The sequence below is a fragment of the Lichtheimia ornata genome (assembly GCF_029851405.1).
Source record: "Lichtheimia ornata isolate CBS 291.66 chromosome Unknown scaffold00023, whole genome shotgun sequence".
Classification (NCBI taxonomy): Eukaryota; Fungi; Mucoromycota; class Mucoromycetes; order Mucorales; family Lichtheimiaceae; genus Lichtheimia; species Lichtheimia ornata.
Genome location: NW_026695343.1, coordinates 69641 through 94077, shown reverse-complemented (window position 1 = coordinate 94077; position 24437 = coordinate 69641). Strand labels below are relative to the sequence as shown.

Sequence of the window (24437 nt, the reverse complement as noted above, 5' to 3'; positions counted from 1 at the left end):
TGCGTACTGTGCTCTCCTGGGGAATTCGGCTCCGGAAACAGTGTGACTCAAGATGCGATGGTGGCAAGGCCAATTTGAAAGGCATCCGCTGTGCACACACGGCCTCCATCCAAGTACGGCTATTGATTTCCTTGCCTACAGAGAGAAGGTGGATATCTCTTATGATGCCAATTTCAGGATCCAATGAGAGTATAGTACATATGGTGACATACCTTGGCACTGCAGGTTGATTATTGTATTGCCTGATGGTGTGTGTATTTGGTTGCAATTCCTTGTGATCACCATATTCAGCGTCGTGTGCCTTCCTTACCGAGTTGTCCAGACAATGAGAGTTCTCAAGACGTCTTCACATTGCCTCTTTCGGGGCATGCTGACAACAAAAGCGTGGATTGGGTTTGTTTGTTATCTCACATTGCGTTTATGGTAGGTTGAATATGTTGAATGATGGCACTTGGCAGCAATAGGATACGGATCTCAAAGCAAGAATGCTGTATGGTTGGCTCAATGGTATGCATGGTATTGGATCTACAAAGTGAAAACTGGTGCTAATTAACGAGACTTACAGTGAAACAGCAGCAAGACAATATGGATGACATGGAGGTATTGCCTTTAGATTTGAGACAATTACGTTATTGAGGAATACCACAAGGTAAGAGTGTTCATTGTGGGATTGGTTGGATTCAAGTGGATTCTTACCAAACACCATACAGTGGCAGAGCCTTTCATGATACTATTAGATATCAAGGCTGCACGTTGAAGACAGTCAGCCACACTTTCCCTGTGGAGCTCTACATGTTGTACCGGGGACAGCAAGGACTGCTCCATGTTGCGGCCTCAGGGATTTAAAAATGCATCCTCTGTCTGCACGGCCCATCGTTTTACGGCTATTGATCTCCTTGCCTTTAGAGAGAAGATGGGTATCTCCATTGATGCACTCCCCATCGCGTCGATCCATGGAGAGTACTAGTACAATGATGTCTTTGGCTGTGCGCTTTGTATTATTACTTTTACATCCTTATGTAGCCCATTTGGTTCCTCAGTCTGCGGTATGTTATGGACTCTCATGCTTTTTGGAGACTCTTGCCGAATCGCCTACCATTATTATTTAGAGGGACCATTGCAGAGTTACTTGTCTTTGGTGCTTGGAGTTTACAAGATCACAGCTATGAATGCTAAGTATTGTTGGATGAGCTGGACAATTGTTTATGGTGCATCTTTTATAGGTGAATCATGTCAGACATGGGGAAGTGTTTGCGTCTTTGGTGGTGTCAACCTTATTGCGTCTCGGTGGTTGGTTACCAAGCAACGGGCGATTTCTCTGGGGGAATGTCAGCCAATGAACGTTCGGTGAGTGGATTGTACTCAGCAATTATAACAGCATCCATATCGTTGGTGTCATATCAAGCTTTTTCCCATCATCTGGTTCTTCTCGTTATTGGCAATTCGGTGGGCATCCTGAAATGAAGGTCTCTTATCGATTGATCACATCAGCAGCAAGGAACAACTTGCATATCTTTGATATCAGCAACCTTTCTATCTCTTGTCTTGCCATTATGATTCCTTTGATGGATCTCTACAACTGCGGCGTGGCCTTATGGATGGACTGAAGGGCCACTACCGCCAATGAGAACCCTGCGTTGACATCTTTGGCGTTAAGGTCATTCATGCATCTCCTCAAGGTATTCATCGTCAAGCTGCATTCGATTTCCACGAAAAACGATTACGGTCTGGCATCGCTCTTTAGCCATATGTATGTCACTCCGCAGCGCTAGGATCTGGTTTGGGCTTTTCGATGCACAATGCTTTCGATTTGTAAGCGTGGTCTTGGGCAGCAAGGATTGTCTCGTTGTCTTCGTAAGGCTCTTCATCATGTAAGTATGCTGCCATCTTTGGTGGTATCAACATTACTCAACCTTCTCACTGCATATGCCCATAAGCATCGTTCCATCGCTTTCGCCGAGTACCACCGTAGCGGGCCTCATCAACAAGTGGACGTATCGCGGTGAACTGGCTGGATTTTGGATATCATCAGGATTGCGTGCATATGACTATCATTGTAGGTATCACGATCCGTTCTTTTCAAGGGTCAGCCTACCAACATCCTCTTTACTATAGTGTGCGGACTATTCAGCAAGCTAATGGTCTCGTGGTCATTTGGGGTTTTCATGGATGCAGCTGTCATTGATGTCAACCTGTTTTCGTGCGTATGGCTATCATTGGTAAATATGGGATGATACGTTTTTTAGTTCCAATCCTAACCAACCTCCGCTTTTATCTTAGCATGTGGGCTATTCAGCAAGCTACTTGTCTTCTGGTTCTTTGGGTTTTCATGGATGAAGCTATCATTGAATGTCAACATGTTTTCGTGCGTATGGCTATCATTGGTAAATGATGATCCGTTCTCTTCTTCAACGCCTGCCAACCTCTTCTTTTATTATAGGATGCTACTTGTCTTCTGGTGCATTGGGATTTCTATGGATGCAGCTGTCATTGGTAAATAATGATCCATTCTTTCTTTCAATGCCTACTAACACCCTCTTTCATGTGAGTTATTCAGCGAGCTACTTGTCTTGTTCCCTTTGGATTCTTGATGGATGCAGCTATCATTGGATGTCGACAGGGGTTTATTCATATGGCTTTCATTGGTAATAGTGATCCATTCGTTTCTACAACCCCAACCAACCTCCTATTTTATTATAGTATGTGTGCTATTCAGCAAACTACTCGTATTTTGGTCCTTTGGAATATTCATGGATGCAGCTATCATTGCTAAGTATCGTTCTATGGATTCGGGAAACTGTTTACCGTGCATCTTTTATAGGTGAATCATGTCAGGGTCAAAGAGCAATGTCGACAGCATCCTTCAGTGTCAGCTTGCCTTATTACATCGTTCGATGGTTTTCGTTACTGTACCACCTATTGGACACTTCCTTTTATAAGCATCTGCAGCGGCAAGGCAACAAGTTCTATACCTTTTGGTGTCGCCAAGTTTTATCTCGTCTTATTGTGGTCCTAGTTGTTGACAGCCCTTTCAATGGATATCCTGCTACGCATGCCTGTTATCGGTGGATCATATCAGCTACAACCAAGAAGCAGCAATGAGCAACAGAGCCCACATCTTTAGTGTCAACAACATTTACTTGATCCTCTGGTGGTTCTCGTTATTGGCAAATTGATTTCAAGAGCCCTCTTCATCGCACGTATCTTATGGATGTATCACATCAGCAACAAACAACAATGCTACGTGTCCTTTTGGTGCTGTCAAGGTGTATTCATCTCTCATGGTATTCATCATCAAGTATCGCTTGGAGAAACGGCTATCAGAATTGGTCACTGGGTCGACATCTCTACAGCAAGGAAATGTGTTCTGATTACTGGGTGGCATCAAACATCGTGGATTCTCATATGACACTGGCTAAGTATTGCTACCATTACCTCAAAGATAAATTAGTGATATGCAGTTTTATAGGCCCATCATTCCATCAAGCTATAATTTCGCATGCTCTTTGGTGCCATCAAAGTCTCTCCTGACAGCTGTCAATGGCAAATCCTATTGAATTGGAAGACGAAGATCAACATTTGAATTTGGGTGGGTGTCTCAGAAGCAAGCAAGCGATCTCTATCTTATAGTTGTGGTTGTCAAGGATACCGTTTCCATGGTTTGGAAATCAGCTACCTGCAAGTCGTCTCTTTATCGGTGGATCTTCAGAGCAATGTTTTTATCGGTGCCATGGCGGATCTCATTCCTCAAGTACTTGTATGGGTACCATTGGATGTTGGCATTGGATGCATTGTATGCAGGAAGTATACGCACTTGTGAGTGCTGTGGTAAAGGAAAAAGAGAGGAAGAGGAAGGGTCTGGTTGATTCATTGTGTCTTGAACAAAGACCGTATTCTGTTGTATCGAGCACCTCCGTTTCTTTGTATTAGATATTATTAATAAAGTCCTAGCACACGTTCCTCTTGTATGGTTTGAATCTTGTAAGACATTTATATTTTTGATGGTATACGGCGGCGGGAGGGATGGCTCATCATGATTGATTGAAGGTATTATTGCCGTTCATTACTTATCTCGGAATGACCCCTGGCAACGCAAAGCCAAAAGCTGCCATCATCCACTAGAATGGAGCTTTGTTTCAGACACGGTAACGATTCATATGTAAACAAGGAAGTATGTTAACCAATGTTGTGTGTATGTGTCAAGCATGGATGAAATAAAAGCAATGTGCTGTCCCAAAATAGACTAGTGCTTGGTAGCATGAAAATTATTTTCAGTAACGAACATGTTGAATCAGGGGATGTGTATGCTATCCAAAGGCTCATTGTATCTTTTGTATATCGTAACTTAGCTACGTCTCCATGACAACCAAGTACATTTATGGATGATAGAGACGTTTAGAAGGAGCAAGACGGAACAGACAAGTGGATAGAAGTTCAAGTTAGTGTAACATCCTCCCTCCGACCTTCCGATCTGGATGGGGGGAAAGAGAAGTTCAAGGATGGTATACATGTAAACACTCATTAGCATGATAGAGATCAAGTCATCTAATAAAGTAGCTATCATCATGAAAATCATCCATGGGTCAATTCTCACAATGTGATAATGCATAAAAGGGTGATTAACGAGCAATGGAACATTGGATGGGGTTGATTTCTTGCCATTCACTCTCACGTGTCTGCAATTTTGCCTCCACCTCCCCCCACCCAGAAATCTGTTTCGAAGCACTCTTTTCTTTTCCCTCCTCTTCTTCTTCTTTACGACGACGTAATTCACATTGAATGCAGCACCACCATGGCCGACGATACTAGAGATAAACTACAAGCGCTCATGGAGGAGTACAAGAACAGCGATCCAGCCAACAATGTTCGTCAACAAGTAGTCCTTCAGGATGACAATGAGCACCGCAACTTGACGCAAGTATATATATATGCGCGCATGCAGACTTTATGTTTGACAAAAACTAACACACGCGTTATAGTGAAAAGGAGCCACGACGTATGCGTGAAGATCCAGTGGCGTTTATGCTAAATCTCGGATTACATTACAGGGGAACTGTTACGTGTCTTTTCCTACCTATTTGACGTTATTATGCATTAACATGTCCTATTCTCCCTCTCTCCTATCAGGGATGGCGTGGCTACAAGACTTACATTGGCAACAAGATCTTTTACCCTGAATTCTCACCCCGAATGAAGTCTCTTGTTCTCAACAGCGAAGCAGGTAATAATAGGTGCCTGAGGAGGAGGAGGAGGAGGAGGAGGATCATGATGTGATGAGTTTTAACTGGCATCTACGTAGTTCAAAAGGTGATCGATGAATTGGCCGATCGACAAGCTGAACGACTCGCCACTGTCCAAAAGAAAAAGAACATTTCTGAACAAGAATATCAACGTCGCATGGCACGTCAACGTAAAGCACTGAGAAAGGAACTTGAAGCAGTCGCCAAAGGAATTGCAGACAAATGTGTCTCTACCATGGATGATATTCGCAATGTGAGGTAGGGTGCATCATCATGCCGGCTTCACGATCCACCACTAATAAATAACATGTCCTTCTTTAGATTCTTTGCTTTTGCTCTCAACAATATCCTCGTTCGCTTGTATCATCAAGGCATTCACATCAAGGAAAGCCAATGGGTCGAGGTCTGTGTTTTTTGTGTCACATCAATTACTTTTTATTCTTACTCATCTGTATAACAAATTTTAGTTGAAGCGAATTGCATTGATGGCACAACAAAAGAAGCAATCATTGATCCTTGCACCGTGTCACAAATCACACATCGATTATCTGGTGGTGTCCTACATCTTTTTCCGGCTAGGTTGGTTCAGCCTGTTAATATACAATGATGATCTTTGACTAATCCTCAATATCAGGCCTCCAGATCCCTCATATCGTCGCTGGAGAGAATCTTGATCTCCCTCTTTTGGGACCTTTCTTGAAATCATGTGGTGCGTTCTTCATCAAGCGAGAGTGGGGTGGCAATGGCTTGTACAAGACGATCATGGAGGAATACATTACCACATTGCTTTTGGAAGGAAGTATGTACCCTATGCAGCGTATGCTTTCAAGATCTTGTTGCTTACTAGCTTATCTCTCTGTTAGTGAACTTGGAGTGCTTTATTGAGGGAACACGATCTCGCCTTGGAAAGCTGCTATCGCCCAAGCTGGGTATTGTCAAGATCGTATTGGATGCTATCATCTCAGGGCGAGTTTCTGACTGCTTCATTGTTCCCATGTCATTGGGTTATGACAAGATCATTGAAACTTCAAGGTTAGATCTATTGCAGGGATAAAGATCCATCCAATGCTCACACCCACCATTCTTAGCTATGCGAACGAGCTTTTGGGTAATCCAAAGGAAAAGGAAAGCTTATGGTATGATTGTCAGGCTGCTTTGCAGGGATACGGTTATCTCATCCATATTTATAGGGGGTTGGTTACCAATACTCGCATTCTGCAGCTGAAATGGGGTAGAGTGGATGGTAAGTTGACAAGGAGATACAGTACGTGATCACATTGACTCATTACATTGGCTATTTAGTCCGCTTGAGCAAACCATTCTCATTAAGAGGTTGGCTGGAAGATCAGCTCAATATGCGCGGGTATGTTCCTTTGGTTGCTTGGATATCACGTGACATTAACAAGTAAATGGTATACGCTAGGTCAATGGATTTGACGAACACTGGACAAAAGTCAATACTTTTGAAATCTTTGGGTTATCGGTGAGTCATACATTATGATGGTTGTTGAGGATCTGCTACTCATCGTTGGTATACAATAGCATTCTCTCTGATATCGTAAGATGATTATACATACACACTCGCATGGCCTTTTGCTAATATCGAGGATTCTTTTGCCCCAGAATGCTATTTCCGTTGTGATGCCATCCGCATTACTAGGCACTGTGATGCTCACCTTACGTGGTCGTGGTGTTGGTAGAAGCGAACTTATTCGGCGTGTGGATTGGTTAACGAGGGTGATCCGTTCCAAGGGTGGTCAAGTGGCTGAATTTTATGGCATGTCTACTGGTGTCGTGGTCGATCGGTAAGTCCATATCAGCGTCCCCGCAATGCAATCAAGCTGCTAAAACCACCGTATCCAATAGTACTGTAAGCATCCACAAGGATCTCATCGCTGAACAAAAGGTCAAGGATCTTTTGGAGCCAACATTTTATTGTGTCAACCCATTCGAGCTCTCCTATTATCGTAATCAAGTGATTCACATGTTTGTGGAAGAAGGTAATGGTTATCTAAAGGTATCTTTTCAACCCATCTTACGCACGTACATACATAGCCATTGCATGTGTTGCTTTGTACACTGTGGTCAAGCTTGGTGGCAGCAAAGTGAACCAGCGCATGAGATATACCGATTTACTGGAAGAGATTTCGTTCCTTTCAAGCTTGCTCAAATTGGACATGATCTACAAACCTGGAGGTGTCGAGAACAATACCCGAAGAACAGTGAGATGGCTCGCTGATAACGACGTCTTTGAAGTCACGGATGATGGCTGGGTGACCTTATCAGACGCTGAACGAGCCTGTGGACGCGAGAATTATGGTAAACGAATAGCGTGTTGCTTTTAATCAATGCGAGGGATATTAAGTGCCATCATCATCATTTAGATTTCCTTTGTTTCTTGATTTGGCCTTTTATTGATTCGTATTGGCTCGCTGCTGTCAGCTTATTCTCGCTTGCTCAACCTAATCGACCCTCTGGAACAACAGGACCCGTCAAAGCGGACATGAAGGTGTTTTCTAATCGAGCACAAGCCCTTGGTAAAACATTGTATTATCAAGGTGACCTGGTATGTGTATATGCGTGTGCATGAATGTGGGTATCCTTTATCTGATTTTGGGGGACGTTGGGTAGAACTACTTGGAAGCAGTCAACAAGGAGACTTTGAGCACTGCATTCAATCGATACCAAGAACAAGATATCATTACAATCCAACGCCATCCCACTCCTAAGCCATGGATAGAGATTTCATTAACGGATCATTATGTACCTGAACGCGTGAATGGCATGTTGATGCCTCAAGGCGCCCTGTGGGATCTAGCGGACCGGATCGGCAAGTTTAGAATGGAAGGCAAGAACCGGAGAGACAGCCAAACAGGTATATGCACATCTTGCTTCCCCCTTTTTTTATTCCGTATTTGGCTCAAATTCGTTGTTGATTCTCACACACACATCCGTTTATCTCTACTAGTGAGCACCCGTGTTTTACGTCTTGCAGAAATTTTGGCTGAAGAAAATGCAACACCTTCCGCAAATCAAAAGACCCTGTTGAAAAAGCGATCTGCTGACAAATCCAAGCTCTAGATAATGTATAGAAGCAAGCAGGTTGTATACCAGGATCCCCCCTCCCTTTCCGTAATATCATCATCCATTTTAGAGTTACAAGCAAATCTGTTGTATAATGAGTGAAATGATGGTAGTTTGGACATAGTGATTTATCTATATACAGTAAAACAAAGCATAAAAAAGTATGAACGGATGGGATGGTGGTATAAAGCGGCGATGATTATGTACATGCAGGGAAGGAGATTAAACATCTAGACTCCATGTTGAAAAGGAGGAATCAAAGGGATGTTCATCATCAATATCGGTTGCTAGGTCCTTGTTCGATAGGATCATGGTGGTGGTAATGGTGGAGATCGGTCAATACTGCAATGCCACCATGACCCATATTTGAATGCACTGAAAATGTGGGTGTAATAGGAGATGTAGCAGGTGACGTTGTCCCAGAGGTAGTAGCCGATGCTACATGATGATGATGTTGATGATGGCTGTTTTCTTCATCATCGGATGATGTTGTATCATTGTTGTTGTGTCGAGTCGTATGTCTACGAATCAAGGATGTTCTGCGCTTTTCAGTGAAAGCCATTTTTAGTTTGTCCATAAGGTGGATGGGATTTAAGCGTCGGTCTGATGTTTGACGTGGTGGCGTCGTTGCAATTACAACTTCATGATGTTGTCTTGCATGATGTTGATCATCTATATATGATAAAAGTGAGCATTCATGATGATGAGCCCATTGTATTATTCTTACCTTCATGGTGATGGTTAGCTGCTGTATCCATACCAGACATGTGGGTAACGGAGGTAGCAAGGGTTAATGGTTCGGTTTGATTGGGACGATGAATATCAGACGAGCCCACATTGGATGTGCGTGGTGATGAAACGGGTTGTTGTTGGTGTTGCTCTTCTTCCACAGCATCAGCAATCTTTTCCTCGACTTCTTCTTCATTGTGTCTCAAGTCTGAATATGAGCGACACATTGGACATTGAAAACCGGGATAGCTAGCCAATAGTGGACGTATGCATTTAAAGTGGAAAGAATGCGAGCAAGGGGCTACAAACAAGGCTTGCTGCGCTTTCAATGCATACAAGCAAATGCAGCAATCATCTTCCTCCGATGCTGCTGATGATGATGATGTCGGATGCTGTTCCGAAACTTGTGTCGAGTTGGTGAGTGTCTTCAAGTTATGAAATGCAGCCGCATTATAGGTAGCAGGACGTGTTGGCCTATTAACTTCAAAGCGCATTTTGACGGCGCGATAACAAGGCTCCATCCCATCTTGATAATCAACGCCTAGCTGCACAAGATCGCCATCATGGATTTCGACGGGTCGACTGGTTTGTTGAGTGCTGGTTAATCGCATATGATTGACATAGGTTCCCGAAGATGATTTGGTATCTCTTAAATAAAGCTATAGCATCTCAATAAGTTTCCATGTACATAAATGGGGTAGTCTTTTTTCATGTGTACCTTGCCGTTATGCCCTAGCCATAGCTCACAATGCATACGTGAAACCACTTTGCTTCTGAGAGAAATGTGCTCGTCGTTTAAATGATGGTCAGCGAAACGACCAACTTTGATAACGTTGCCAGGCTTGAGATCACGTTCAACAATATTAAAAATGAAGCATCGATTGGGATCATCGATACTAGGTACAATGCGAACGTGAATGTTTGTGTCACAGCTATTGGTAGATGATGGGCAATAGGTCGTTGTTGTTGTTGTTGGTGGTGCTGCAATCTCAGCAGCCATTGGCTCATCATGTTGATAAACGAGGTCATGGTTTGAGTTACGACAAGTAGATGTGGATGTGGTGGCCATGGGTAGAATATCTGTCATGGTAAAAGTAATATTCAATGAGAGATGAAAATGGGTGGGTGATTCATTCTGGCTCTGATTTTTATATAACGCGATGATGTGTGTGATCTATCAACCCCCCTCCTCCTCCTCAAGGGAAATGGCACGACACACGCAGCACACATACACAAAAATCCTGTATATTGAAAGTATCAGCCAATCGTACGACATTTAGTTTAACCAATAAGTGTGTGTGCTCATGTGTGTGCCCCTATACGGATTTAAGAGGAGTAAAACACGAGATCATCAACAAAGAAGCACATCTCAAACGATATGCGATGTACTTGAGTGGCTGGTGGCAAAGCTTGTTCTTAAACTTGGTCTTTTTTTAGCACTTGTATGGTTTGTATGATTACAGATGACCCGGCTTTGGGTAAAATCGATGATCACTCTATTCAGGGTTTATGGTAAGAAGGAAGGAATGTTGGTACGTAGATCCTGCAGTTGATGGCGACTTTTACGGCATCGAACGACTTTTTACCCCCCGAAAAAATCATGCGACATTCTTCAAATCCAGACGGCCACCTATTTTTTTTTGCCACCCATCCCAACAACTACCCCTCTTTCCGATCATCGGAAAGCTTTATTACATCTTACCCCACTTGTAAGAGATGTGACGATCCGTATTATTATTAATCGACAATCGTCATCTTGTTGATGCTCGGTAACTTTGTACAATCGGAATGGCTACACACTCTCTCGCATATCAACGCCCAGGGGTTACATGTTGTTGTCGGATGCCTTTTCCTCAAACGCCGATGCGTATTACGCTTACCGATACCCATACCTCCACCACATTTTCACACATGCTTATCATTCATATTCGTAGTAATTGCTACTGTAGGGCAATAACAATGGAGCCAACGCTCTTGATGTATATTGACGACAAATGTTCTCTGATCCGACTTAGTAATAGTGGCATCAAAAAAGGATTCGATTGTTCCAGTCTTTTATACATTTCTCAAATTTTGTTGTCATTTGCATGCAGCTAATGACGATCAACTTTCCAACTTGTTCAAATCCGTAATATGGTATCATCCAGCATGTGCATTGTTGCCATAAAGAAGAAGGATCCATGATGATGCAATGGATCAAAGAAACAACTAGCTCCTGCTATAGAATCATCATCGATTCCAATACGTACCATGCTTGGTTGCTGAAGGTGAAAGGGATTTGGGTCATTATTAATTGGGGACACGGGATGCCCTTTGACCTATATAGCATGTTTGATCTTAATTAACCTTACAAACGGACATCGAAATCGCATATGCCTTGCATGTCAACATTGGATACAGGAATGTAAAAACGACCACGGTGATGCATCTGGCGGAAAAAAAGGCACCATAAAGGAGAAATAGGACACGTTTTTTTATTTTACCTTTCACTCTACTAGCGTACATTGCCAAAAGAAGGTTGCCCCATTTGCCATGCGTATGTACTCCATAAAGCTCCTCACGTGGTTGTTGAATAGACATGGCATTTCGTCACACCCTGTTTTCTCATTTCACGTTGGTTCAATGATTAAACCACCACCACTACTACGTACTACGATTGTAAGCAGGGTTGCTATGCAACAACATCTTGGTGGTATCCATAGCAACCTACAGTATCCACAGGCCGGCATCAAGTAATGATGATGCGTTTGAGAAGGAATGCACGCATCGATCAACATGTAAGGACGTAGCAAGCGTCGTGGCACGTGATAAAATGGGTTTATTATTGTTCAATGGGGAATTGGATTGTTCCAAGAGACTAGTTTGATGCATAACCGATCGCATGGGCTGTACAAACACACGGCATGTCCGATTTTGGAAACATAAAAATTGCATGCATTACTTGTGTGTGTGATGTAGAAACGATGGAGGATCATCAACAATGTTGGTCATGCGTATGATGATGATGATGATTGACAAGTGAAGGAAAAGGTGTCATGTACGAGTTGATTTAGTGGTAGGATTACATTTTGTGAGGATGTCATCCTCAAGAGTCATCATTGCACATGGAAACACCACCTGACAGCTTACTCTGGGTTTCAAATAAGGTGTATGTGTGTATGTGTTTGTTGCAACACACACTTACTGTGATGATGGATGTTGAGCAAGTAAAGAGACAAACCTCCTCAAGCACGGACTTTGAGCCCTCCTTTCTTCTTTAATCATAATTCATTACCACTACTACTAGTATCATTACTACCACTACTGCTATCAGTGAAAAGAAAAGGGCACCGTAGCGTGATAGAGAGGCCATATACACTATTCTCTTCTCTGTTTCCCCTCGTTTCTTGGGACCTTGATTGTTTCAGTACCATCGACTCTGTCATCCTGCCAATTTGATCCCTTTGCTTCTTGTCACGATTGCCAGTGTCTTCGCGTCCATTGGACAAGTCATCTATTACCACTGAGATTGCATACGCCGTTCGATACAATACACTTGACCCTTTCCAACTTGGCCTGTTGCTTTTTACTCGGTTGCTGTTTCGGTTCCACGTTCGGTGTGTACGACTTGATTATTTGAGGTACATTTATACACACACACACACACACACATCTATATACTTTTGCATCTTTCTCTTTCATCCACTCACTCACTTTTTACCTCCTTATAAGCGTGACGAAACAAAAGCGCATTGTTCATGTCATCATCGACCGTTACTGACACCTACATTACCGAGCCTTGGATACATATGCAACAGCAGGGTTATGTCGCGCGAAAACCGCTTTATGATCATCATCAGCCATCAACACGACGTCAATCAGCACACAAGGCAACCAATACTACTACAACCACCACCACCAATACCACGAATATTGCTTCCAAGGATAGTCGCAGGAGACAAAGTTACACCAGCAGCATGATAGGAGGAACATGCTACGCCAAATCATCCACCGCTGCAGCAACCACTCCACAACAACAGCATAATACGACCTTGAAGGAATTGATGCATAATGGGCATGCTGCTGATACTGGCATGAGTCAAAATGGGATTTATGAAGCATTTGCTCAATTGGATGATGATTCAACAGCAACAGCAGCAGCAAAGAATCAACGTCGGAAAAGTTCCGTAGCCCTCAATTCATTACGTCGAAAGTCATGTACGAATCGTCAACAACGACCAACAATGGCGGATGAATCCGAGCAACAACCACAACAGCAACGAGCAACGAATCGCATCAACAACAAAGCGACCACCACTGTCACGAGCCTTCTTCAATCCAAACGAATGTCACATGGCTCATCCAATGTTGCAGCAAGGATAGCAGCCATCAACAACAAGAGTAGCAGTAGTAGTAATGATGTCGGTGGCTGTGGATTGCGGGGTCTTCAGACCAAAAAGTCCACAGAGAGCATTACACAACAACAACAACAACAGCGACGTGGGACATTGGGTCGATCTCGTCACAGTCCCCATCACAACCATGAGACTAGCTCCTTATCATCATCATCATCTTCTGATCGAAGCACTAAGCATGGGCCCAGTGACACAGATGACGGATATAATAACAAGAGCAACAACGGGCCGAAGCCTACACGTAATGTGCCTGTCAAAACATTCGATCCAGAAAAGGAACGCGGCACAGGTTTTGTGTTGAGAGATGTGCTTGCTGTGAAACGTAGGCAGGTGAGACAAGAGCTCGGTTTGTCTTCCGATGCTGCTACCAAACGACAACAACAACAACAACAACATAATCGTCAATCTGCACCACCCGCTCCCACAACAAGAACTTCTTCAACACATCGACTTGCTGAAAATAGAAGAAAATCAACAACAGCTACCACTTTTACAACAACAACAGAAGCTGCTCGTCGACGTACAAAGGAAAAGACGACCACCACCACTACTACTACTACAACCACGACAGCCAAAAATACCACCACTACTACACGCACTAGTCCTGCTGCTAATCTTCCTACATCTCATGAGACACGCCGACGCACTTTATCCAATGGCTCTATATTACGTCAATCACCTATAAAGAATGATACAAAGACAGCTACTACTGAACGACGTCGCAAATCCATTGCATCCGTAACAGCAACAACAGCTCGCAGTGGCAATGATACACAAAGTTACAGTCGACCTACATTGGCAGAGTTACGACGTCGATCCACTGCCAACGTCAATGATGAGGCATCATCACTCACCATGCTTGCAACCAAACGACGTTCAATAGCAGCAACAACAACAACAACAACAGCAGCGAGTCGACGTGCAAGTAAAGTGGATACCAAAAACAGCAGCAACAATGGTCGTCGTAGCAGTGAAGCGGGTTCTCGTAAAGGATCACCTTCAACAACAAGCTCACCAGGAGAAGTGGATGATAGCAAACGATCTCAAACAACAAAGCGACCTGATTTGAATCGACGTATGAGTAAAAGAGGATCCATGCTAGCACAACAACAACAACCTGCATCAATGAGTCCAGCAGCTCGAACACGCAAAAAGTCTATTGTGGCTATGGATGATTCAGCCCTTACAGTGAGAAGAAGGACTCGTCGCATGTCACGTACCGAAAGCTTGAAAGAAGGTGTACCCACAGACGTTTCTTTGGATGCTGCAAAGGATTGGAGGAAGAAATCAGATGCTGCACGTGAAGCATTTGCTGCAACAACGAAAGCAGCCACTGTACGCAAAATAGCTGCAGCAAGACAAGAACGACGCAAGGTAAAATGAAGAAGAGATGATGATGGTTTACAATAATGGGGTTGTTCATTGTTATATATATGTATAGACATTGCCAGGTAGCCTAGCAACACCACCACCCCCTGGAGAAGCATTGAATTTACCACCTATGAAAGTGGAGCCTATTCGTCTCAACATCCCAGGGACACGACGTACCAAGTCATCTCGATCTCGTTCATCAACACGTGGCGGTGGTGGTCATTCTGCAAGTAGTGAGGAAGAAGCATCAACACCCAAAGATGATGACAACAACATCAAAAGGACAAGAAAAGAGTTGCCACAACTACATGTCGCTATCACTGGGGCCCATCATCATCCATCATCAAAGCATTCTCCTGGATCACAACGTGATAGTGCCATCGATGTGCTCTCGCCAAGATCACGTGCATTGCATGCTTTACAGTCTGCTGGGAACAAGACATCTCATCCAAATGAAGATGGCGTATCACCATCATCACCTTCAATGTCCCCTCGTGCAAGAAGAATGAGTTCAGGAAGTGGTATGGCTGCTGCTGCTGCTGCTGCTGCTGCATCAAGCAATGACCATGGTAGAACAGCCTCTTTTTGTGAGCCAAGCAGTCGAAAGGGTTCAATGGCATCAACTCTTGACAATGATCCTGCCAATGATCTTCGTAAGTATACATATCAAAGGTACCCATCCCACATCATTCACACGTATTCTCTTTCTAGAACGTAATCGTGCAATGAGTCTTCAAGGGCGTTTACAAGCCATGGTGCGTCAACATACAGAGCATCCTACCAAAGAGACATCCTATACCCAAGAGGTGATGCATCATCATTATCAGCCTTTGAAATATCGTCATGCAGCAGCAGCAGCAGCAGCACGCTTGAGTGTCTATGACGATACCACCAAACGACAAGAACCAGCCACTTCACCAACCCCTGCTGCCGCCTCTTTGAATGAAGAAAGTAATAGTCCTACCATGATACGATCACCTGCACGTCTCAGTGATACGCTTCTTTGGGATAAGGAATTGGCTGATATTGCTGCTGTGGGCTTACCTGGTCCCAAAAGTCCAACCACGGCCATCAAATTTTATTCTGCGTTTTTATCACCTTATGAGCACACTGAAATCCAAGAGTATTCCCAAGTCTACTTTGTTGGCCATCATGCAGAAAAGCATATGGCTGTCCCTGACGACCCCACCAACAACTTTGGCTATGATGATGAACATGGTGACTACAACATTATCGCTCAAGATCATTTGGCGTATCGGTATGAGATCATCGACATCCTTGGTTGTGGTTCCTTTGGACAAGTGATCAAGTGCTACGATCACAAGATGGAGACGACAGTGGCTATCAAGATGATTAGGAATAAGCGTCGTCTTTATGCACAAGCGCGTACCGAGGTTAACATTCTCAAGGATCTGGTGAAATGGGACCCCCATGATCAACATCACAACATTCGCTTGACCGACTCGTTTGTGTTTCGAAATCATCTCTGCATCGTATGCGAGTGTCTCAGCATCAACTTGTATGAATTCATCAAAGCCAACAACTATAAAGGGTTCTCTTTGAGCTTGATCAAGAGGTAAAAGTGCATGGTTGCAATACGCAAAGAGATGATGATGGCTCATACCCGTTATAGATTTAACCTTCAATTGCTTCAATCGCTCTGTTTACTTTATGAGCATGGCGTCATCCACTGTGATCTTAAACCTGAAGTAAGTTGTCTCTATGTATGTATGTGTGTGGTGGTCCAAATATTGACACGCTTTTGTTTTAAAAAGAACATTCTCCTCAAACATCCCGCCAAAAGTACTATCAAAGTAATCGATTTCGGTAGCAGCTGTTTCGAGAATGACCGAGGTAGGATGCGTATGACATCGTTTCGATGAGAGAGAGTGTTTAAATTGATTGTGTTTGCCGTAGTGTATACCTATATCCAAAGCCGATACTACCGCTCTCCTGAAGTGATCCTTGGTAAGCAACGCAGTAAAAGGATGAAGAGGTTTTTTCTAAAAGGGAACTTGCAGGCATGTCGTACAACGCAGCCATTGACATGTGGAGTCTCGGCTGCATTCTTGCTGAGCTTTATACAGGTAAAAAAAGAAGGACCCAAGGGTTCAATCACATACTAACACCATGCAAATTGTCTATAGGGACACCTCTCTTTCCTGGTGAGGATGAGCAAGAACAGCTAGGATGCATCATGGAAATTCTTGGTGTGCCAAGCCGATACATTATCGAACAATGTTCACGTAGGAGACTCTTTTTCGGTAAGCAAAAAATGAATGACATGGATGGGTGGATGGGAGTCCTTATGCTCTTCATTTTGAAATAGATTCAAGTGGCAATCCACGCATTATACCCAATTCAAAAGGAAAACGCCGTCGACCAGGCACAAAAACACTCTCCCATGCTCTTCGTGGTAGCGATCGTCGATTCATTGACTTTGTTTATCGGTGTTTACAATGGGATCCTCGGAAACGGATGACACCGGATCAGGCATTGTGTCATGAATGGATGCTTTATAGCTCACGCCATAGTGCGAGAAAACAATCCAGTGCGGTTGAATAAGTTAAACTACCATCATGTTGTCTTTTAAGGGATGTTTCTTATATGCATACATACACACACACACACAACACTTTTTATATTATACCTGTTGCCATTAGGAAAAAATTCATGCTCTCTTTCTCTCTTTCGTACAATAATATCCAACAAGTCGCATACAATATGGATTTCATCTTCTTTATTTACATGAAAAGAGGGGTGATGGGTGATGTGGGGAAGTGACTAAACAAGGATACTTGGGTTTTCGGTTATTGAATTTACAGCTGTATCAGCACGTTGCTTCTCAGCTTTAACGCATTCACTCACACTCTTCCTCTCTCACACACGCACTATCTCTCTCTCTCACACACACCACCCACACATACACTCACACTCACACAACCCCAGCTTGGTCCGTGGAGGTTAGTTAACTCCCACTTATTTTATCTATCTTCTTTTCTTTTTCTCTTGTCACCATGTTGTATTGCATCCTTGTGTGTTTTCACTTGAGCTACCACATGCTGAAATCCACCCGACCTTGACGACCCAATGCGCCAGCTTGAATCGATCGACATGACGAGTTCTATTCCATCGAGTGTGCATCCGACGACATCATCTGTCGATAGTGGTCGACAAGGTGGTGGTTGTTATCGTCAAGTTGTGCGAGGATGATATAGCAGCAGCAGCAGCAGCAGCAACAGCAACAACACGTATACTTGGATAGCTTTCAACAACAGCCTTTTTTTCCTTTATTCTCTTTGCACCATTTTTACTCCTTGTTGTATTCTTTCTTCTTTATCCTTTGTTCTATTCTCACACTTGTTCTCTTTGTATTTCTTACATTCCTGTCTTATGTTTGTCTTTTTTGATAGACAAATCCTGTATAGTTGCATCCAAATAATTATCACTTGCATTGTTTCCTGCACAGAATGAGCGACGAATTCGATATTTATGGCGATGATACATTTGATCTTGGTATTCAGGTACTACTTTACTACTTCGATTACTACAATCGAAATGAAATGGTGGTGGGACATCTTGTCGATTGACTCGAATGGCTCTCTCTCTCAGTCAGATGATATCTTGGGCGAAATCGTTGGAGAGTCCACTACAAGAGAAGCAAAACGTCAAAAGCTGAACAAGGCATCCAACGATGATGATCTATTTGAGGACTTTGGAGAAATTGACAAGGTAAGAATGGAAGAAGAAAGGCATAAAGATCATCTTTATTCATGATACAAAAGAAAGAGAAGATGAAACGGACATCACATGATCGCCAAAATGACAGCTCACAACAACAACAACGACATCCATCATCAGGTATGCATGCGTATCTCAATCAAAAGGGAGTTGGGATATTAACCTCAACATGTTTATATAGATAGCAGCAGCAATACTCCCAAGCAGACGACATCTCAGCAACAACAGCAGCAACCCTTACAAAAGATTCCCACCACCGTATCCACACACACACAAAGTCCACGCAGCACAAGTGGCGATTCACCATCATCAAGGCGAGCTGCTGCTGAACTACCACAAGCCATGGCTTCTTTACGAGGCATCGTGACACATCCAACAACCGCTTTTTACCTTGGTGAACTTGCATGGGTACATCATCCCTCCTCTTTTGATAAGAAAACATGGTTGCTCATTCCTACCTACCTTGTAGTATGTCAATGATGATGAAGTCAAGGCACCTCTCGTTCAGAAAGGATTGGATCCAGAGCTCAAAGAACTTACATTTTTCGAACAAAAAGTCAATGGGAAATCACGAGGGTAAGTGCTTTTGGAGTCTATCTAAAAGGGATTGAAGCTGATTCAAGTTGGTTGGTTAGTATCGTTTTTCTCGAGTTTAAGAGCGTTGATGCAGCCGTCAAAGCAAAAGAGGCAATGGACACCAAGTAAGTAATGATGATGATATAAAACAAAGAGCAATAGGGGCTGATGGATTGTATTAGTGTCATTGATGGCAAAACGCCTGCGACGGCTTTTACTTCATCCACGAATCCATTCAAGCATATTCCCAAAGGTAAGAGGGGGTGATGATGATGAACGATCGTTTTACTTAGATAGATTTTTAGAAACCTCGTCTAAATCTCAACGAACACCAGATACGCGAATGAGTGGTGCAAATACAAATCGCATGATGGGCAATGCAGCAGCAGCCGGTGGTGGATTTAATCCAATGATGCCGAATTTCAATCCTGCAGCGTTTGGTAATATGAACATGAATCCCTATGGTGGCTTTAATCCCATGGCAGCAGCTGCAGCAGCACGTGGAGGATTTATGGGCAACTTTGAAAACATGATGAACATGGCTGGCGTTGCCAGAGGAGGTCGTGGCGGCGGAGGTGGTATGGCAGCAATGCGCAATCAACAATTTATGCATCGAATGGGACGTGGTGGTCCAATGATGGGTGGTGGTGGTGGTGCCAGTGGACCTGCTGGTAATGGTGGTACGTTGATTTAATAACGCATGTCATATATATATCTATATAACTCATCATACGTTGATAGGCATGTACATCAACCCTGCCTTCTTTGAACAGCAACAGCAAGGAGGAGGAGGACCTGGTAATGGAGGTGCCTAGGAACTACTCGTCATTTACCTTTTCCCTCACCTTTTATACCGCCATCCACCCCCCCATTGTGTGTTCCTATAGTAATTCACTTTTGCTGCTGAACAGTAATATCATCATTCTCATCACCCTCATCGCCATCAAAGCAATAAAAAGCCTCAATACTGGTTTTTCAATAGTCTCACACTTGATTGGCTGTTCAGCGAGTGGTAGTAATAGTAGCATGACAATAATGTGCAATGTCACGTGTGTGTCATCGTAAACATCAGGTGCCATGGCAACGCATACCAAAGGGGTAGCACAAAAGGGCAATCATAGCTTGATCTTTTTCTCGACATACACACACACACGCGGTTTATTTCTTTCTTTCTTTCCCAAACTTGAACATATGGAAGCCATCACTGAAAAACTAGTCGACATTGTATTTGGAGTGAGCGCTATCTCGTTTGACATTCCTGCTCTCGGTGTCAGTCTGCCCATGTTGGAAATACTCCATGCGATTCTCATCAACTACACGTACCGCAATGCACTTCGTGAAAGCCATGCCTCGATAGGGTGGGGACAAGGGTTACTTGCGACCATAGTGATGGCTGCTGGTGGAGGATCTACGGTGGCTATCTTGCGTGGCGATCCCCTTGGTATTCTCAAGAGCAATAGGTTCTGGGGTATCTATGGGTAAAGTATATAGTTGTATCCTTGTTGTAGTCCTACTTACATTTCAATGACTCCATGTGTAGAACAACTTATTGGTTGATGTTTTCGAATCCATACGTGTTTCAATTTCTTCAATATCTGTTTTCGATCCCATTTGTTGAGCAACTCTTCACGGCAGCTGATGGCGTTATGCGTACCTCATCCGTCATTCGAAACGGCATTGAAGGCGTGGCACTGAACCCCGAACTAGGCCAAGATAAATGGGTGGCCAAAATCCTGTGTGGCACTCTCAGTGGCTGTGGCGGCGGTCTTTGGGTAGGCACGTGTTGTTGTTGATAACGGATAATAATGCATGAAGGTGATGATAAGGATGACTTATCTATACGATAGATGCTTTCCGGTTAACCAGTGCCCAATGGTCATTCTCGACGCCTCGTTTGTTACAAACAGCTTCCATTGATATGAAGACAGCATTCACCACAGCTACCTTTTATACAGCAATGACCAACCCAACCGTATGCCAAATTCTCAATCTCCCCTTGCTCAAACAAGAAGAGGTGTATGCATGGAGCGCCTTGATCTTTGCTTCAGGCATTGTTTATCGCAGCTATGCATCTCGATGGCAACAACAACAACAAAAGCAAATCACGCCCGAGGAAGAGGAAAAGAAGGATCAATAGCTTAGATACAAGGAGAAGAAGGAGGGTGCATTTTTATGATTGTATTAAAGTTCATTGCCCTTTGGAGCAGACAAGTCACTATTACTAAAGTACAAGAAATCAAAAAGGAAATGTAGAAACAAAAAAAAGGAAGGGGGAATCTGAAAGATTGCAGGATTACAAGGGAGCTACGTAGAGAGTACAACTTGAAAGTGTGTGTGAAAGGTGAATTATACATGAAGCAACAGGATTTGAATGGGAAATGATGATGGAGATTTAGATGGCACACATCTTTTCCATTGCTTGACGTTGAAGAATACCATGCTGGAACCTACATTTTCTGATTGTTAATATCCCCATTCAGGTGGCCTTTGAGAGTGCTTGCTTACTTTTTCAAGTTTTCATTCTCTTGCATAAGTCTTTCGACTTCCTCAAGCAATTCCGATTGCGTGGATTTTAAATGATGAAGCTGTTGCACGGCTATAAAAAAGAATGGGGATGAATGAGGATGACTGATTTTTTTTGAAAAAGATCCCACATCTTGACTTACTGCGTGTCAATAATGCTGCCTTGCTCATTTTCTTATTGTTGCAACCGGGCAAGTGCTTGCGTAGCTCATCAAATCCATCTCGAATTTGAGCACGTCGTTTCTGTTCCGACTGGATATGGATTTGTCGACGCATCTCCACCGTATTTAATTGTCTACATTAGGTGTGAGCTACTACTATTACTCGTACATCAAAAAGTCAAAAGCGAAAAAAAAACCTACCCATCTTCATCTTCTACAACCGAATCATCATCGTTGCCGGTAGTAGACTCTTCTTCAGAGATATGATCCAATTTTTGTTTCTTTTCCAATGTTGTGGTGGATGATTGTTCACTCGTTCCTGCTGCTGATCGTTTACGCTTGTTGCGTTTACAGGCATTTTGTTTCTTCTTTTCATAGGTTTCTTTGGAGTATTCAAGAAACTCGGTATGATAGAATTCCATGGGAACCGAGTTGGCACGAGCGATGGTTTCTTTGACACGTTCTGTGGTGGCATTTGAGAAACGAGGTGAAAGGGGTGTCACTAAAGCGGCTTGGGGTTGATCATGTTGTCGATAAGCTAAGGGTTGTTGTGAAGGTAAAATATGAGGTGTGGAGAGAGGTCCTCCTCCTGCTGCACCCACACTGTTGGGTGATGTCGTTTGCGAGATATCCTTGTTCGATGCTGCTGATGAAGAAGCGGGCACTGAATCGGGACTTGATGGTGCAACCGTTGGAGTAGCACGGTGGTGATGATGAGGTGACATGGGTGGTTCTGAATAATAAGGAAAACGTGCTGCTGTAGTCATTGGATAAGGAATGGGAACGGGTGGTGGGTATTGCAATGGGGTGGCTGTTGGTACAGCACCATAACCGCCATAACCTAGTAGCAGATAGATTCATACATAAGTCTCTTTTTTCCATGCACTTTCCAAATATCAGCCAGCCAATCAAGCGGGCCAGCTTAAATAAGGGAGGAGAAAGAAGGAGCCTATATTTACCTGGATACGCGTGAAATGCTTGTTGTTGATGCTGCTCAGCACGATACGAGGCTGCTGCCGCTGCTGCCGCTGCTACTTTTTATCATCATCATCATTAGATCTGTGAGTGGATGATCGAACCATTGCATTCATTGAAGGATAAGGTGAATTACCATGCGTCGTGGGTGAATTGGTGGCGAGAATAATTTGGCTCATGGTGATCAAAGAGCAATGATATTATTAAAAAGGAATGATGTATTAATGACTGTAAAAGGATCGCTGTAGCGGCTCAGGATGATATCCGAGTAACAAAGTAGTTTGTTGTTGAAGGAAGGGAAAGAAGAATAAAAGATGGAATGAAGTACAAAAAAAAAGTTGATCACGGTTAAAAAACAACGATAGCTTCTCTTGTGCAACATGCGCGCTGATGTTTGTACAACATTGCCCTGCACAATAATATAATCCAAGCTCTTATGAATGAGTTGGACCAAGTAAACGAGGATGTTCATAAAACTTGTTTTAGTGCCCTGAGAGAGGGTATGATGACTCGAATGTCCATGATCAGGTACACCACACAAAACGCAAGCTGAGTGGCATGGTTTCAAACACTTTTGGGATGGATCTCAGAGTATTCTATTTACAGCAGCAGGAATGTGGTGATGTGTGTCAGCTATAAATGTGTGCCCAATGCTCCAAGTTTAATGTATGGCTCTAACCCAACCAATGAATGAATGAAGAATAAATGCAAAATGGATTTATTTATATGAATGAAGATATGATGATGCATGATGAAAAAAAGGAATGCTGCAAATCTCGAAATGAAAAAGCACTAGTAGTAGCGTCGTGCCGCGTATTATTACTTTGGTACACGCATCATGGTCCGCATTTCATCCGCTAGCGGTATGCCGTCATCGTCACTTTCATCGTCGTTGTCGTCATCTTGTGATCTTCGATTCAACTCACGTGCACCACTGAGCTTTTTTAACGATTGGGAAATTGGGTGTCGACCAGGCGACACCGGAGGTAATGGTGATCTTGGTGGCGATAGCGTGTAAATCAATGGCAAATCATCATCCTCGTCATCCGATGATAATACCTTTGGACGAGAGGATCGAGGATGTTGATGCTTGTAATGATGATGATACATGGCACTGCTGCTGCTTGTTGGTTTATAGCTGCGTGATGATGAGGGTTCAACCCGTTGATGATACAATGGATGATGATGATGATGAGGTGTCTCATGTTGTAGTGGTGGAAGACGTGTCCTGGATGACGATGATGACGAAGATGATGATGAAGGTGAAGGAGGACAATAAGCTCTTGGTGGTTGTCGTTTGGGAGAAGGAGGCTTCTTTGGTGAACCACACAATTTGTTCAAGGCTTCTTCACGAGCCATAGCAACCGCTGATGAATGATCACCCGTAAAAGATCGTCCGACTATAATAGCAATAAGTATACCATGGATCTTTTTTCAATCACTGCTACTACTTACATTGATAGGGTGTTTGAAAAAGAGGTTGTGGTGTTTTGGAGCGCTTTGATGTAAGGCCTGGGAGAGGTTGACGATAACGATAGTCGCTCATTGTTTGGAAGCTAATATGAAAACAAGAGAGAGAGAGAGAAATGAAAACAGAATTCTATCGCTGTGAAATTAAATACTGCGTGACACAAAATCTAAAT

At 43.3% G+C, this 24437-nt stretch overlaps 7 protein-coding genes across 7 annotated transcripts; 4 read left to right on the top strand and 3 right to left on the bottom strand.

Moving 5' to 3' along the window:
- Nucleotides 1–4792: 4792 nt before the first annotated feature.
- Nucleotides 4793–8321, top strand: O0I10_005620 (uncharacterized protein; the record flags this gene model as incomplete). The annotated part of the gene is made up of 19 exons (XM_058485658.1): nt 4793–4918; nt 4987–5055; nt 5128–5221; nt 5300–5498; nt 5562–5643; nt 5708–5819; nt 5875–6039; nt 6104–6272; nt 6329–6376; nt 6431–6483; nt 6543–6603; nt 6664–6723; nt 6783–6798; nt 6864–7045; nt 7107–7240; nt 7296–7559; nt 7625–7806; nt 7872–8115; nt 8209–8321. The coding sequence occupies 19 exons, from the start codon at nt 4793–4795 to the stop codon at nt 8319–8321; spliced, it is 2373 nt and encodes a 790-aa protein (XP_058343493.1).
- A 277-nt stretch (nt 8322–8598) lies between these two features.
- O0I10_005619 (uncharacterized protein) lies at nt 8599–10140 on the bottom strand (the record flags this gene model as incomplete). Its single annotated transcript, XM_058485657.1, has 3 exons — nt 8599–8996; nt 9052–9712; nt 9772–10140. The coding sequence occupies 3 exons, from the start codon at nt 10138–10140 to the stop codon at nt 8599–8601; spliced, it is 1428 nt and encodes a 475-aa protein (XP_058343492.1).
- Nucleotides 10141–12790: 2650 nt separating this feature from the next.
- Nucleotides 12791–17383, top strand: O0I10_005618 (uncharacterized protein; the record flags this gene model as incomplete). Its single annotated transcript, XM_058485656.1, has 9 exons — nt 12791–14821; nt 14889–15471; nt 15530–16394; nt 16452–16527; nt 16594–16672; nt 16736–16786; nt 16840–16905; nt 16966–17082; nt 17148–17383. The coding sequence occupies 9 exons, from the start codon at nt 12791–12793 to the stop codon at nt 17381–17383; spliced, it is 4104 nt and encodes a 1367-aa protein (XP_058343491.1).
- Nucleotides 17384–18288: 905 nt separating this feature from the next.
- On the top strand, nt 18289–19950 carry O0I10_005617 (uncharacterized protein; the record flags this gene model as incomplete). Its single annotated transcript, XM_058485655.1, has 9 exons — nt 18289–18342; nt 18431–18550; nt 18604–18679; nt 18741–18967; nt 19029–19135; nt 19195–19260; nt 19318–19388; nt 19441–19815; nt 19877–19950. The coding sequence occupies 9 exons, from the start codon at nt 18289–18291 to the stop codon at nt 19948–19950; spliced, it is 1170 nt and encodes a 389-aa protein (XP_058343490.1).
- A 376-nt stretch (nt 19951–20326) lies between these two features.
- On the top strand, nt 20327–21272 carry O0I10_005616 (uncharacterized protein; the record flags this gene model as incomplete). The annotated part of the gene is made up of 3 exons (XM_058485654.1): nt 20327–20613; nt 20676–20911; nt 20983–21272. The coding sequence occupies 3 exons, from the start codon at nt 20327–20329 to the stop codon at nt 21270–21272; spliced, it is 813 nt and encodes a 270-aa protein (XP_058343489.1).
- A 255-nt stretch (nt 21273–21527) lies between these two features.
- O0I10_005615 (uncharacterized protein) lies at nt 21528–22973 on the bottom strand (the record flags this gene model as incomplete). The annotated part of the gene is made up of 6 exons (XM_058485653.1): nt 21528–21582; nt 21641–21731; nt 21802–21953; nt 22021–22660; nt 22779–22853; nt 22931–22973. 6 exons carry the CDS (start codon nt 22971–22973, stop codon nt 21528–21530), a joined length of 1056 nt encoding a protein of 351 aa, XP_058343488.1.
- Nucleotides 22974–23613: 640 nt separating this feature from the next.
- O0I10_005614 (uncharacterized protein) lies at nt 23614–24340 on the bottom strand (the record flags this gene model as incomplete). Its single annotated transcript, XM_058485652.1, has 2 exons — nt 23614–24194; nt 24250–24340. 2 exons carry the CDS (start codon nt 24338–24340, stop codon nt 23614–23616), a joined length of 672 nt encoding a protein of 223 aa, XP_058343487.1.
- Between the last annotated feature and the right edge of the window lie 97 nt (nt 24341–24437).